The sequence below is a fragment of the Mytilus edulis genome, chromosome 3, assembly GCF_963676685.1.
Source record: "Mytilus edulis chromosome 3, xbMytEdul2.2, whole genome shotgun sequence".
Lineage (NCBI taxonomy): Eukaryota > Metazoa > Mollusca > Bivalvia > Mytilida > Mytilidae > Mytilus > Mytilus edulis.
Genome location: NC_092346.1, coordinates 4224753 through 4242624, shown reverse-complemented (window position 1 = coordinate 4242624; position 17872 = coordinate 4224753). Strand labels below are relative to the sequence as shown.

At 33.2% G+C, this 17872-nt stretch overlaps 1 protein-coding gene across 1 annotated transcript; it reads left to right on the top strand.

Moving 5' to 3' along the window:
• The first annotated feature begins 6295 nt into the window (after positions 1-6295).
• LOC139514762 (protein pellino-like) lies at positions 6296-8598 on the top strand. Its single transcript, XM_071304399.1, has 3 exons — positions 6296-6373; positions 7078-7193; positions 7584-8598. The coding sequence occupies exons 1-3, from the start codon at positions 6371-6373 to the stop codon at positions 7705-7707; spliced, it is 243 nt and encodes an 80-aa protein (XP_071160500.1). The 5' UTR covers positions 6296-6370; the 3' UTR covers positions 7708-8598.
• Positions 8599-17872: the final 9274 nt, after the last annotated feature.

The following is a 17872-nucleotide window of genomic DNA, read 5'->3' as shown; positions in this document are numbered from 1 at the left end:
CGCTCTCGAATTTGAATTTACTGTTGACGTAATCAGTATTAATACCAATAAATGTAAATAAACAACATCTGCATACAAATAAGGAAGTGCAATCCCGTTCAAAATAAGTTTTTTACAGGTACAATCAAACTTCAAAACACAATATTATGTCTATGGAAGAATTTGGTAAAGCATTTTATCAATTTTTGGTAAAAATCCTTGTAGTACATAGATAACATTCATTTACATCCAAAACGCTCGAACAGATATTGACAAGGCGAATACATCGATATATATATACACCGTAAGATTGTGCTAAAGGAACATCACGTCCAAAAAAAAGGAAAATGTACAATAGGGAATGGACAAAAATGTCCTTTGTGTCGTAAATTGTATTGTAGTTTTTCCGTGTCAAACTGAAATATCTAAATTTAGGAAAGGGCAGTTATTACTATTTTGTTAAAACCTTTGAGTTCACAGTTTAATCTAATATATATATATTACAATGTATGTTCAAATGATTTTTTAGAAAAGAAAATTAAGGAAACTCTTGAAAAATTGGCCTGTTAATTTTGTGAAATAAATTCAGATTAAAGGACCTTACCGTGTTTTTTTCTTCTTTCTTACAATTTTTGAAAAGGTAATCAATCAGTCAATTTAAAAAAAAAAAATACCTGAATGTTCAAATAAAACATCGTTATTTATTCCATTAAAGACATGTATTACAATTCTGCAGGTTATTTAGGTATAAGAGTCTTTTTTTCCAAATCTCAATCCTCCGACTTCCCCTTCTCTATATCAGTTGAAATATTGTGTTCACTAACAGACGCCTTTTACATCAATAACAGATATCGTAAAACTACACCAAATCAAGTGGCGATCTTTATCTAGTTTGTTACCAGAGATAAACCTAAACATTACTTTAAATCAGTGTTCCAGCTAGGATTTCAAAAGGGCAGGGTGCCAATCCTGAAAAAGGGCATTTAACACGTGCTATGACAATATGAAAAGGGCATGTGTTAATAAAATATATTAATCAAACATTGTGTTTATTCGTTGAATCACAGGTTATACAAGAACAACATCATTAGCCCATATAGAACTCTATCTTTCTACTTTTTAGGCTGAAAAACTTTTCAAGCAGCTTGTCACACAAGTTTTTAGATCATTGCTTGGCACAATTGAGCTTTATATGCAGTATGTTTTGAAAGGTGACCTGTTTCATTCTGTTTCAAAAGTCTGGAACATTTTACCAGTTTCACCTTTCTACCCCTGCTGTGCTTAATGGTAATACAGCACAAAACAGCTGTGCTCAGTAAATGCACAATGTTAGGATATATTACAACAGTGAAAAATTGTATCAAAAATAAAGAATACAGAAAAAGATGACCAAGGCACCCTACCAACACTGCTACTAAGACCCTCTTTAACTTTTCCCATAACTCAAAATACCTAAACATATATATTCTTAAGCAAGAGGTATGTAGACATATTTTAGAATATGTAAATGGGTTACTCAATGCTAGGAAAAAATCAGATTGAGTTATCTTTCTTTATTCGGGTGTACTCCTTTAATGGAGGATTATAAACAGTACGTAAATATGATGTTAATAGGATCACAATATGGCGGCCGATTTTGTTATTTTCGTGTAAAAATGATGGCAGTCAATGACAAATACGTCTGAATTTTCTTTTTATTTCACGGAAAACAAGTAAAACAATGTCTTCAAGGAGTCTATTATGGTTTTCAACTTCCTGTCATTACGTTTTCTCCATGAAACTACGGTAAACATTGCAAATTGTGCCCAAGTTGTTGTATGCACATTTCTTAGATAATTGCCGACTGACCGATTCTATTTGAATGAATTAATGTTGATGATCATAAATGACCCATCCGATAAACGGATTACCTATAACAACAGATTATTACACCAGTTGTAACCATTGATTAGCTTGGGGTCGTAAACAAAGTCATAAACTTTTCCCCAGGTAAAATTTAGTAATTAGCGTAACATATCAATACGAACAAATTAATATACAATCGATCTTCAAAAAAGACAGGGCGCCCTGGTAACTGTAAAAAGGTCACAGGGCGGTACTTGGGAAAGGGCGGGCGCCGCGCCCTCTGAAAACGGCCTAGCTGGAACACTACCTTTTCTGATGGTCGTGGCCTCTTATTTATTTCTCGCCTGAAAAAGTGAAACAAAAAAAACAACGTTTATTTGATGGGCTTATAGCTGACTGTGCGGTATGGGCTTTGCTCATTGTTGAAGGCCGTACGGTGACCTATAGTTGTTAATGTTTGTGTAATTTTGGTCTTTTGTGGATAGTTGTCTCATTGGCAATCATACCACATCTTCTTTTTTATATATTACCTCATCAAGATCCGATATTTTACATTTGCATTCAATTTGGCTATTCTCTATATCATTGATTACTTTTAAAAATCAAAATGTTGTACATTTGCTCTATGGCAACAAAGATATGTTTTTTTTTAAATAACATATAAAACCGCAACATTTTTTCACTCATAATAGTATGGTAAACAAAGTAAACATTTTGTGTGATATTTTTATTTTCATAAATATACTAAGCTTCTAGGTTACATAGATTATTTCCAATCTGTTTCATGTAAATGCTTATGAGAAATTGATGAAATTGATACAAACGCATCACTAAAGAGTTTTCTCCCTTAAACAATGTCAACCCCCTTAAATATCGGGTAATTATAATTTTTATTTTTCCTTTTATAAAATATTAAATATAACTAACGAGTATAAAGAGAATGAACACAACAATGAACTATATTCTCGTACATGTATAACTCAAAAAATTAAACTGTAAAAAATAAACATCAATGTGTTTGTCATTTGATGTCTTGTTATGAGTTGTCTCATTTGCAACCATACCACATCTTCTAGTTTGTATACCGTTTTGTTATAATTAAATCAAATGTTCAAGATGCTTTAGAATTCATTATCGGAAAATAGATCTTTAAATTTTCGCAAATGCTCAATAAAAAAAGTGAGTGTCAAAATGTCTAAGACAGGGATTATCGGGATGCAGGCGATAAGCCATGCAAACGTTTCAGTCAATAAAACATCACTGAGTAGAAATAAAACTTAATACCGGTAAAATCTAAATATATTGAAGCCCCCATGAATTATTTCTTAAATATAGACATTTGTTTTAACGAAAAGAGGAGCTAAGGCTATGCATATTGTTTAAATTTGTAGAAGACATGAATTTTCAATTTTATCCTTTTTACAGAGCGAACATGAGTTTGAGAACCTAGTGGAGACTATAAACGCTGGTCGTCCTCAGTGTCCTGTAGGTTTAATGACTCTTGTTTTACCGAATAAAGGAACATTGGGTGCTGCAGATAAACAACCAAACGTTTATCTAAAATGTGGACATGTTCACGGTCAACATGAATGGAGACAGAAAGATGACAGTAGAACCTGTCCTCTATGTCTAATGGTATGTATACGTTTATCTAAAATGTGGGCATGTTCACGGTCAACATGAATGGGGACAGAAAGATGGCAGTAGGACCTGTCCTCTATGTCTAATAGTATGTATATGTTTATCTAAAATATGGGCATGTTCATGGTCAACATGAATGGGGACAGAAAGATGACAGTAGGACCTGTCCCTTATGTTTAATGGTATGTATATGTTTATCTAAAATGTGGGCATGTTCACGGTCAACATGAATGGGGACAGAAAGATGACAGTAGGACCTGTCCTCTATGTCTAATGGTATGTATATGTTTATCTCAAATGTGGACATGTTCACGGTCAACATGAATGGGGACAGAGAGATGACAGTAGGACCTGTCCTTTATGTCTAATGGTATGTATATGTTTATCTAAAATGTGGACATGTTCACGGTCAACATGAATGGGGACAGAAAGATGACAGTAGGACCTGTCCTCTATGTCTAATGGTATGTATATGTTTATCTAAAATGTGGACATATTCACGGTCAACATGAATGGGGACAGAAAGATAACAGTAGGACCTGTCCTCTATGTCTAATGGTATGTATATGTTTATCTAAAATGTGGGCATGTTCACGGTCAACATGAATGGGGACAGAAAGATGACAGTAGGAACTGTCCTCTATGTCTAATGGTATGTATATGTTTATCTAAAATGTGGGCATGTTCACAGTCAACATGAATGGGGACAGAAAGATGATAGTAGGACCTGTCCTCTATGTCTAATGGTATGTATATGTTTATCTAAAATGTGGGCATGTTCACAGTCAACATGAATGGGGACAGAAAGATGACAGTAGGAACTGTCCTCTATGTCTTATGGTATGTATATGTTTATCTAAAATGTGGGCATGTTCACGGTCAACATGAATGGGGACAGAAAGATGATAGTAGGAACTGTCCTCTATGTCTTATGGTATGTATATGTTTATCTAAAATGTGGGCATGTTCACGGTCAACATGAATGGGGACAGAAAGATGACAGTAGGAACTGTCCTCTATGTCTTATGGTATGTATATGTTTATCTAAAATGTGGGCATGTTCACAGTCAACATGAATGGGGACAGAAAGATGATAGTAGGACCTGTCCTCTATGTCTAATGGTATGTATATGTTTATCTAAAATGTGGGCATGTTCACAGTCAACATGAATGGGGACAGAAAGATGATAGTAGGACCTGTCCTCTATGTCTAATGGTATGTATATGTTCATCTAAAATGTGGACATGTTCACGGTCAACATGAATGGGGACAGATAGATGACAGTAGGACCTGTCCTCTATGTCTTATGGTATGTATATGTTTATCTCAAATGTGGGCATGTTCACGGTCAACATGAATGGGGACAGAAAGATGACAGTAGAACCTGTCCTCTATGTCTAATGGTATGTATATGTTTATCTCAAATGTGGACATGTTCACGGTCAACATGAGTGGGGACAGAAAGATGACAGTAGGACCTGTCCTCTATGTCTAATGGTATGTATATGTTTATCTAAAATGTGGACATGTTCACGGTCAACATGAATGGGGACAGAAAGATGACAGTAGGACCTGTCCTCTATGTCTAATGGTATGTATATGTTTATCTAAAATGTGGGCATGTTCACAGTCAACATGAATGGGGACAGAAAGATGATAGTAGGACCTGTCCTCTATGTCTAATGGTATGTATATGTTCATCTAAAATAGGGACATGTTCACGGTCAACATGAATGGGGACAGAAAGATGACAGTAGGACCTGTCCCTTATGTCTAATGGTATGTATATGTTTATCTAAAATGTGGGCATGTTCACGGTCAACATGAATGGGGACAGAAAGATGACAGTAGGACCTGTCCTCTATGTCTAATGGTATGTATATGTTTATCTAAAATGTGGGCATGTTCACGGTCAACATGAATGGGGACAGAAAGATGACAGTAGGACCTGTCCTCTATGTCTAATGGTATGTATATGTTTATCTCAAATGTGGGCATGTTCACGTTCAACATGAATGGGGACAGAAAGATGACAGTAGAACCTGTCCTCTATGTCTAATGGTATGTATATGTTTATCTCAAATGTGGGCATGTTCACGGTCAACATGAGTGGGGACAGAAAGATGATAGTAGGACACGTGCTCTATGTCTAATGGTATGTATATGTTTATCTAAAATGTGGGCATGTTAACGGTCAACATGAATGGGGAAAGAAAGATGACAGTAGGACCTGTTCTCTATGTCTAATGGTATGTATATGTTTATCTAAAATGTGGGCATGTTCACGGTCAACATGAATGGGGACAGAAAGATGACAGTAGGAATTGTCCTCTATGTCTTATGGTATGTATATGTTTATCTAAAATGTGGGCATGTTCACGGTCAACATGAGTGTGGGCAGAAAGATGACATTAGGACCTGTCCTCTATGTCTAATGTTATGTATTTGTTTATCTAAAATGTGGGCATGTTCACGGTCAACATGAGTGGGGACAGAAAGATGATAGTAGGACCTGTCCTCTATGTCTAATGGTATGTATATGTTTATCTAAAATGTGGGCATGTTCACGGTCAACATGAGTGGGGACAGAAAGATGACAGTAGGACCTGTCCTCTATGTCTAATGGTATGTATATGTTTATTTAAAATGTGGGCATGTTCACGGTCAACATGAATGGGGACAGAAAGATGACAGTAGGACCTGTCCTCTTTGTCTAATGGTATGTATATATTTATCTAAAACGTGGGCATGTTCACGGTCAACATGAATGGGGACAGAAAGATGATAGTAGGACCTGTCCTCTATGTCTAATGGTATGAATATGTTTATCTAAAATGTGGGCATGTTCACGGTCAACATGAATGGGGACAGAAAGATGACAGTAGGACCTGTCCTCTATGTCTAATGGTATGTATATGTTTATCTAAAATGTGGGCATGTTCACGGTCAACATGAATAGGGACAGAAAGATGACAGTAGGACCTGTCCCTTATGTTTAATGGTATGTATATGGTTTACCTGTAACAGATTTTTTTCCTTCATCTTATTGTTGGTTAGTTCTCCCTTGTTATAGTTTCCCTTTTGTCGCTGCTATGTTTAAGCAGGAAATATCCTTTCAGAATCTATATTTTTAATTCCCCACTTTAAAAAAAGTGGGGATATACTGTTTTACTTCTGTCTGTCCTTCAGTCCTTACCATGAATATTTTTGTCACATCTTTCTGAGGAACTACATTACAAGGATTTCTGAAATTTGGTTTGAGGATTTATTTAAGTTATACCATGTGATTTGTTTCCAGTTTTATCACTTAACAACTTCCTGTTAATCTAACATTTGTATCATTTTACCGGTACATATACATATATGACATGTATGATAGCGCATTTTTATCAGGAACTACAATACAAGAATTTCTGAAATTTGGTTTCAGGGTTAATATAAGTCAGCTATACGGTGTGATGCATTTTCAGATTCATCACTCCACAAATTTTTGTTACCCGAAATATTTGGGCAGGGGTATCATCAGTGAGCAGTAGCTTGTAATTCACACATTTATTTTATGTAATTTCTGGCTGTTGTAGATGTCACGTAATCTATAATTTCTATTGTAGGATGGTCCATTTATAAAGTTAAAGATGGGATGTGAACTAAGTGTTTATGTAGATTCTGACCTTCCTACTCATTGCTATAATCCATGTGGTCACAGGGCATCTAAAAACACAGCAAAGTAAGTAAATTGATTTATTAGATAATGGCCAAATTTTGTTTGTTTATATATTTTTATTTGAGACACATTGCAGAAATATATCATAAATAAAACTTAGGCTGTTAATTGCTTAAATAAATTTCACTTCATACATATATGTAATCAGAAGCTTGGCAGTAAAGAGTGAAAATTAGAGTGTCATTATCACAGTTTTTGCTGTTTTAATCTCCATTACTTTCTCCAGGGCAGGTGCAGGTTATCAAACATCCAAAATTTTTCATACTTTTTGCGTTTTTGATGCCCTTTTTCCACTCTCATCTCACCCAGTTTGATTCACAATAACTATACATTCTAGGCTGCTCTTCAAAATGTTCTGATACATTTATTTAATATTTTTTGTGTTTGTTTCAGATACTGGTCACAAGTTCCTGTCCCTCATGGTTGTCAAGGTTTCCAGACAGTTTGTCCATTCTGTGCGACACCATTATTAGATCCTCCATTTATTCAGTTGATATTCCAGGACAACATTGAATAATCTGACACCTCTCTCTCTTCATTCCAATTGCTCTGTATAGGCAGGGATACAGAAAATCCTACATTGTTTTCTTTACCAACAATTCTGAAATAGGAAACAGTTTGTAATGGGAAAATAGATTTTTTCCTATGTTTAACTTTGATAAAGATATCGAAGAATTAATGTTGATTTGTTTGCTCAAAATCAATGCAATTTTAAAACAGGAGGAAAATGAAAAAACATATCCAATTTTATCCATTTCTTCAATATGGTTTGTGGTGACCTCAGTAGCAGAATGGTCTTAAGAAGTTGATTCACTGTATCACTTGCCTGTCAAAATTGAAGTTGTGAGTTTTAACCCTGCACATAGCAGGTCCTTTTTACTTCAATCTGTATTGACTAGCTTTTTTGCTGAAGGTTAAGGTTCTCTCCTGGTATTACAGCTTGTTCCTCGAGTAAAGACTGACCACTATGACAGGCTCTTTCCACCAAGACTGACCACCATCACAAAACCAATATTGATGAAAGTGGTGTTAAAGACCAACAATCAATCAACTGATTTGAAGCTTTTGGTGTAGCTGTCTCTTGCCCAATGAGATTCTTCCCGCCATTTTTATGTCAGCCAATCTATTGTCTTCGTTCTTATTTTGTACACATTGTCAGAGATGTAATACATTACGTTGTGATTTTCATTCATATCTTATTGTAACTTATTTGTTAAATACCATATATATAACTACTTATTTTTGCACTTTCTAAGAAGGATGTATTTCTTCAATCAAGCATGACAATTATTTATGATATAAGGAAGTAATAATATTTGTGAAAACAAATTTTTGTGGTTTTGTCAGTTGTAAATTTTTTTCTTGAACAAATCAAACTATTAAATTGAAATACTTCTTCGTTAAATAATAATAGACAAATTTAAAATTGTAAACTCTTTAACAATCGATGAAAGTTTAAGTATTGTCATAATAATTGTGGTGTTTTATAATCAGTATAGTGCATAATATAATACAGTTATATTTTTATATTGTTTGCCAGGGTAAACACATTGCTTTAAATAGTGTGTTATATTTTTAAAGTTCTTGTATTAACTGCATAATGCCATAGAAAAATATCTCGCAATTTAGATTGAAATAATTATCCATATGACCCTCTAACTTTAATACACCATTTGATAAAATGATAATATTAAATGGTGTAATTTCATATAAGTATGAAAGCTATTTACATAACCATGTGTCAGTAATGGAAGATATATTCTAAGCTGAAAGCAATAGATAGCATTTAAGCTAAAAGTCACATTTAAAGACATTTATCTGTCTCAGATAAGAATTTCCATTGCATAATATACAGACAAGTATTCATTAATATAAAAACGTACCATATTAATTATCTGCAATAGTAATTAAATGTAATTTAACACATCTGACTGAATGAGTGTTAGTCTTGGCATTGTGAACAATGTGCATATGAACAATTATACACCATGTGAACAATGTTAGTCTTGGCATTGGTATTTTCTGGAAATGTTAATATTAAAACTTTTACACCCCTTGAAAAATGTTATTATTGAAACTTATATAACAATGCTTGTATTGAAATTGTACACCCTGCAACATTTTAAGTTTTGACCCCTGTGCACCATCAGAAACATTTCACTTTTAATTGTCAGCCGAAATCATATGCGAAACAAAGGGTTCTATGGAATTCTTAACTTTTTTCTAAAATTTTGAGATCTGCATTTATCTCTTAAGTTATGGGTTGTTACCTCAACACATTGCACAGGGTAATAAATTAAATATCTGTCAGAGTTTTATTTCATACTTTGACCTAAAATTTAATAAGGTGTATTTGTCTAAGAAGATATTTTTGATGATTGAGATTAAAAATCTATGAATTTACAGCAGATTTCAGTGAGTATGTAGCTAAAGGTAATATCTTTGGTTAGCTTGCTTGTTAGCTGAACTGTGAAGTCATTGTTAGGTAAGGTATACTACCCTCCTTTTAAAGTAGATTAGTCATAAAGAGAGATAGATTGGTTATCTGTTGGGCTAGTCTACTATTAAAGGAGGGAAATTTACCTAACCTAACAATGACTTCACGGTTCAGCTAACAAGCAAGCTAACCAAAGATATTACCTTTAGCTACATACTCTCTGAAATCTGCTGTAAATTCATAGATTTTTAATCTCAATCATCAAAAATATCTTCTTAGACAAATACACCTTATTAAATTTTAGGTCAAAGTATGAAATAAAACTCTGACAGATATTTAAACATATTTTGAACATATGAAAAATATTGACCATGTTGACATGACACAATTAATCTTTGTTTTGTGTCAGTGAATTGAAACCATATTTAAAGATCTTGTTGAGGGTCCTTCATTGCTATGATCTTTAATGATTTAGGTAATATTTCTCCATTATTATATATTCTTTATATTTTAGCATTATTCTTTTTTTTTAAATTTTGGGCCGATTTCTTTTAATTATTTTGTTCTGTTTATCTATAGTAATGGTCTTATTCTCCATTTTGTAAATCTCATCCAGACCCTATTATGCATATTGTTACAGTAATTATAATTCTTCCACTGTTAAAGGGATAACAAAAGTAAAACAATATCATGCTAGCTAACTTGGGGGCAGATCCAGCCATTTTCAAAAGGGGGAAGGGGGGGGCAACCATATGACCCAATTCAAATGCATTGATTGGCATAAAAAAGGGGGGTCCAACCACAGGAACCCTCCCCTGGATCCGCTACTGCTTACTGTTTTTTTTTCAGAAAAATTGAACACAGCTGGACAAAATAACCAAATTCAATTAGGATGAATATTTCTCAAACATTAAATATTGCTATTTTAATTTTTTGTGTATAGATTATGTAAACAAGTTTATGAAGGACAAAATGTGTTGTTTTAATTAATTAAACTTTAGAAATTGAGATTGGCATTAAAAACCATAACTTAAGTGATTGTCCCTTTTATGCTTGATTGAGATGTATACTTTAAGGCAGAAATACATCAGGTTTTTATGAGTCTGATCATTCCATGAAATCTGTCCATATCTGTCTGCTAGTCTTATTTTACAAGTTTTATGCATTTATGCATACCCAAAGGCAGTTGTAATAAATTTAACAAAACGTAGAAATATTAATAAAATGTTGAAATGTTAAAGTCTTACTTTTGTTTTTTAATATGAATAAAAAGAAAAGTTAGTGTTTGAGACCTACACAATTAAATTAGAAAAGAATAGAGGTCAATATACATTCAGAAACAATAAGTGTTAGTAACTAATTAGGTTAAGCTCTTAATTATTTATATCTCTTATGCTGTGTTTTTAGTACTGCACTGATCTTGTCTGTGTCATTGTCCATTCGTATCAGAAGTGCCAATGAGACAACTCTCCATCCAAGTGAACATGGTCACGCTTTATAAGAAAAGTTCCACAATAGTATTTTAGTTTCATTTTCTTAAATGTTTATTGATAAACTTGAAACACCATCTACATCGAAATGATGAACGTTATATTCAGAGCCAAATAAGACCCTTATTCAACTAATTCTTGGCACCTATGATGAGTTATTACTATTACTACACCTTTTTTATTGTTGTCTTTATTAGATTAATTTTTATGTTTGTTTGAATGTTTTGGTCAGTTGTATTGTATGTCTGCGGTGTATGTTTTTACATTATACTTATAATGGATCCATCATATTCAACTTAGTACTTTGTTTGGTCTTTTAAACATTTTTTGATTCCAGCGTCACTGATTAGTCTTTTGAAGACGAAACGCGCGTCTGGCATATATATAAAATTTTAATCCTGGTATCTCTGATGAGTTTAATTAGACATGGTTTACTTTTACAAATTGTGACTTGGATGGAGAGTTGTCTCATTGACACTCATACCACATCTTCTTTTATCTATGCTGTATGAAACTCTTGACACTGTATATTGTATCCTGTATTTAGGATTAAAACAGTATAACAGAAACTCCTGTATATGCACGAGCATAACGTATTAAGTGAGATATGTAAACACCATATGACGGAACAGAGGATATGTTACTGCTGAGAAATGGGACATTAATAATTGGGAAGTTGAAATCATCCCGTTTGTCATAAATTTTAGTGTGAAGTCGTCCATCTGTGTCAATATTGAGGAAAAGATCAAGGTATGGAGCAGTTCTTCTTGTATCAGTAGTATCCTTTATTTCAAGTTCACTGGGATATATGAGAGGCAAGTACTGACTGAAATATGGGTTATTCAGTGACAGGACATCATCAATACATCAGAAAGTAATATACAAGAATTTTGCAAGGTGTTTTTTTCTTTTTGTCTTTAGAAGGTTCTGATTAAATGCTGCTTCATACGGGAACAAAAACAAGTCGGTCAGAAGGGGTACACAGTTATTACCCATTGGAATACCGACTGTATGTTAAAATATCAATCCTCCAAACTCAACAAATATATTGTCGATTAAAAAGTCCATCTTCATTGTATTTTCGGATAGAATCAGTTTGGTTCTTCACAAAATAAGAATTACTTTAACCCAAAACAAGAAATAAATATCTGCGATTCCCATTTTTATAGAAAAAGCTCTGTTTAATGAGATGGTGAAGTCGATCTTCATTGGCACCACTGGTTACAAATATCTCATCACAATATTTGTTAAGGCCATCTTTTACTGTAGAAACAATAGTAGTCAACACTTTAGAAAGATGTTTAGTCGAACATCTTGATGATCATCCAGCTATGTATCGTTCTTTACACGGAGTTTTGTGAAGTTTTGGTATCCAGTATAATTCCAAGCTATTTTATGAGACATTGCAAATAATGGTTTTTGGAAAGTTTGCTATAGCTTTCTATAGCTACTTTCCTTAGGCGTCGGCCTCAACTTCCGGTAAGACAGCCCATCGCAATGTTCTACTCCAAGATAATATAGTACTAGCGTTCGAATTCTGATTCTTGGATAATTTGAGTTGCTACTCTTTTGAAAAGATTACAGCTTGAATAAAAAAGGAATGAATTGTTACCGACAATTCAGATGAATTTAACTTCATTTTGAAAATAAGTATCACAAACACTACTTTGCGGATCGGCCATTGGCTGAAGAGAAAATCAAAAGAAATCTACGCGAGACATCGTTTCATTCATGAATATTTCATGAATGAACATTTTCCCGCACTATTTTTTACTTTGTACGATATTTACAACTGTTTATTATTGAATAAGTAAAAGCCAGAGTGTATAGAAATAGTCTGGTATGCGAGAACAAGTTGATATTTGACAAAGTTGTCGGATAATTGACAAGTGATAATGGTTTGATTTATGTTAACAATACAGAGGTGATGGAATATAAAATAATGGATAATTATATGGCTTATGTCTCACGTCAAGGACGAGTAAAGGTAAATACCGGCTTTAATAGAAAAGTGCATTGTTTTTGTCAAACTGACACTGAGAACTGACATCGATCTGAAAGTTTTGATGCCAAAGATCATTTGAAAACTGTTAATTCCGTTATTTAAATACAAGCTCTTTCACATTCCAATGTGGATATAAGGACCTTCACACGTTCAGCATGCTCAAGTGGATCAAACTGACAACAGAAAATATTGTCTTAATGACAATAATGAATTAGTATCATAGCATCCGTATAATTTAAAAGCAACCGAGTCATCATCTACTTCTTATTAAGTATATACACCCTTATATATATGTTTGACTTGTAGCTTTCTTCGGTTATACATTTATCAGGTGAACATAAAAACGGCCTTTAGATTTATAAGTATAGATATATAAAACAAGAATGTGTCCATAGTACACGCTTGCCCCATCTGCAGTATCATTTTCTATGTTCAGTGGACCGTGAAAATGGAGTAAAAACTCTTATTTTACATTAAAATTAGAAATATTATATCATAGGGAACATCTATAATACTAAATAACGAGGCCCAATTTGTCAGCCGTCATGGGGTAAAAACGACAAATCAAAGAATTCAATTTTATATATATCCAATGTAGGACAGTGGTGTTGATAAAAAATTACACCACTCCGCAGACCCTTTTGTTTTCCACATAATTAATATTGCCAATAATTAACAAGTTCCGGATCGAATTTGATACCGATACCAATAGATATAAGAAGATGCGGTGTGAGTGTCAATGAGCCAACTCTCCATCCAAATAACAATTTAAAAAAAGTAAACCATTATAGGTCAATGTGTGGCCTTCAACACGGAGCCTTGGTATATTCAACTGTTACCTATTACCTTATCTGTACGTTTCTCATCTGACAGACGCACCACCAAACGGTGCATTTCGGATTTTGCTATATACACGGGTCATAATCACAGGGTTGACACTACTAAATTCAATCATTGTCAAATTGTTCCCTATTGTAGTATTTTAAGCAGTAAGACTTTCTAAGAAGACAATACGAGGACTAACAATCTGGACTTAAAATAAGGCGGATGGGTACAGTTTTCAATTTGTTAACGGGCATGACATAAAATAGGGAATGAAAGAATTCAACTTTATTTATAACTAAATTAATAAATATAGGACAATACTGGTGATTAAAAAATAATACTCCATTCCAGGACCTTTTGTTTTCCAAATAATTAATATTACCAATAACTGATAAGTTACAGGTTGACGGGTTCAAACAGAAAGATTTTGAAAGCAGACAAAACTGTGCATCTCATAATCGGCATGACTTTATCAGATATCAATAACTACCTCGACTAAAAACCTTAACATGAATGGGACAGACAGTCGAACGGACGGAAGGACGGACGTACGAACGGACGCACAGACCAGAAAAAATAATGCCCATAAATGGAGCATAAAAAGTGATATTTGGAAATTGCTGTCGAGACAATGGTTTAGTTTGAAAAATCAAAACTGTGGTTAAATACATATATGAAATAATACACGTCTATAACCTATTTGAAATAATACACATACAGTTGCAAACTTTCCAGAGGCACTTTGATTACATACGAAGACATTATTGGAAACTTTATCTGCTGGAACAACGACATGTTTGTCATGCAAAGAGGATAACGCATCCACAACCTCCGGGTTCTTGAATGGGTTAGAAAACCTTGTGCTCATAGTACATCGTAGTTTCTGAATGCGCTTCTGAATGCATGATCGAATAGCTTTGATCCATTCAGACAAAGTGTCCAGTTCTGGTTCGTCTGGTTCGCGCGTTTCCCATTTTCTAGCATAGTCCTCAACTGCATCCATCAGTAACCTGAATTTCTTTTGTCAGTTGATAGGCTGAGGAATTCTGTATTTTGGTCCCTTGGCTAACAACTCTATTTGTTGTTCATTGGTAACGATGTCATGGTCGCCAGTAATAACATGACCAGCTGGACTATAATTGTATTTTGACGATGCACATGAACAAACCGCGATATCCACGTTTACCACTGAGAAGATATCTTATTTAGTAAACCTAATAGGGAACAATAAATAAAGGTACATTCTAAACAGTTTTCCTTATTTGTTGATTTATTGTTTCTTACTTATTTAACGTTCAATTGTGAATGATATGTTCATTATCCAGGGTGAGTTTTCTAAATAGTGTTACATAGTAAGTTACAGAAAATTTATCTATACGTTATATCTTTTTTCGATAATAAAACAAAGGATCTTGTATGTTTTCTAAATTCACCAAAATTATTGTATTTTGTATGTTGTATCTGAAACCATAGGATATCTGTTTAGGAAAATGCTCCGTCAACAAAATAATCTTACCAAAGGAAATAAAATTGTTTTTGGGTTTGAGCGTTTATGATGACCGTTAATCCAGAAAATCGCTTCGGACGCACGAAATAAATAGTGTTTTTTTCATTTAAACATATAACTTACGTCCATTTAGTAATCTTGTTTAGGTATTGAATGCTCATAAATCAAAGGCTAACTTTAAGCATATGTATAAATGCAACAAATCATCAATCATGTCTCATAAATAACTTTCAAAGTTTGATGTATATTTAAAACTATCCACACAAGTATTTACCATCAAATATCTAAAGTTATTATGTATTAAATTGTTAAAGTTATAAACATGAAAGTTTAAATGCTAAATTGATTGTCAAAATTATTCTATATTAGGATCTTTAGGTACTTTATGTATTTTTTTTACCAGTCCTTAAAATTCTCACGGACGGCCGACTTTTATCATTCTTCAAAAAAGAATCATTGTTTGAACGATTGTTGATATGATGCAAGTAGCTAGCGAATGTGAAATATGATAGTTCTCGCAGGTTTGTTTGAAGTTATTGTAAAGTTTATGCCCTTCTTTATGTTTTATCATCTGTCTTGTTCCATTGATGTCCTATGCTTACTTTTTGTAATTGTCATCTATATTACGATATTTCTCCACTACCACTGAGTGTTGGTATCACTATAAACTACCTTAGTATATTGAAGCTAAAACTAAGTTATCGTGATGTTTCTACCGAAATTGGTTTAAAGATGTTAAAACTATTAAGTTATTGTGATGTATCTATAGAAATACGTAACATTATAGACTACCCTGGTTTAAATATAGTCTTAACATTGGCTACACTTAAGGGCATACGATACAGTTCAAGGGCAGGTAATGACGTTGCTAACGTAATTTGTTAATTTCGCGACGTCAAACAGTGACATATCGGGAAAAGATGCATTTTTCGACTGATTTTTATCATTCAAACTGATTTAATTTGAAAACGAGTTCATGGACCCCTATTTTTCAAAGCGGCATTTTGTTTCATTTTGCAGGGAGATTACGTGACCCAAATTTGATAAAACTGTAAATAGAGGTTTTTTTTAAATTTTGGTAAACATGCAGTAAAAAATGACGTTTTTTCTTCAATTCATGAACATTTGATAAATATTAGTTATTTCTGAATAAAAAAAATGCATATTTTTTTAGGATATTTATAAAATACAAACATTACCGATTATTTAACAAAAAATGTGTAAGGGTTCCGCGGAACCCAGTGTCTCGCCTATTTTTGCTGTAAATTGCAGGCTCAACAATAATGAGGAAAAAAGTCAATAAAAATATTCCTCTTGTTACTATTTTATGATTGTAAGAAAATCTAAGTCCATTTAAAAGTAAATTACAGAAAAAACGGAGCAGTCTTTCTACAAACTTTACTTCTGGATACAATCTTATGATCATAAATAAGCTTCTGTCCAAGTTTGGTACAAACCCAGGATAGTTTAAGAAAGTTATTAAAATTCTAAAAACTTTAACCACAGAGTGAACATGGTGAATGTAATGGTTCCCCGCAGAAAAACTAAGTCCATTTAAAAGTAAAATATGGAAAAAATGGATTTATTTATTTACAAAATTTACTTCTGGATACTATCTTATGATCATAAACAAGCTTCTTTCCAAGTTTGGTACAAACCCAGGATAGTTTAAGAAAGTTATTAAAATTCTAAAAACTTTAACCACAGAGTGAATGTAATGTTTCCCCGCAGAAAAAACTTAGTCCATTTATAGTAAAATACGGAAAAAATGGAATTTTATTTTTATAAAATTTACTTCTGGATACTATCTTATGATCATAAACAAGCGTCTGTCCAAGTTTGGTACAAACCCAGGATAGTTGGAGAAAGTTATTAAAATTCTAAAAACTTTAACCACAGAGTGAATGTTTTGTTTCCCCGCAGAAAAAACTAAGTTCATTTATAGTAAAATATGGAAAAAATGGAATTTTATTTTTACAAAATTTACTTCTGGATACTATCTTATGATCATAAACAAGCTTCTGTCAAAGTTTGGTAGAAATCCAGTATAGTTTAAGAAAGTTATTAAAATTTCAAAAACTTTAACCACAGAGTGAATATTTGTTGACGCCGCCGACGACGCCGACGACGACGGAATGTAGGATCGCTTAGTCTCGCTTTTTCGACTAAAGTCGAAGGCTCGACAAAAACAATTTGTGTTTATCTTTTATAACAAAAAAGTTATGTCTTTCTTTCGAAAAGGAAATTACAGCCACAAATCTGAATTTTGAGCAAATATACAAAATTTCGACCTCATTTTACTCAAAAAGTAGCACATGAAGATATATTTTTTATGACATATTTGATTTTATCAGGTAAAAAATAGCCTATTTGCAAATTTTCATGAACTTGTAAATACAGGATCAAAACTGTATCGTA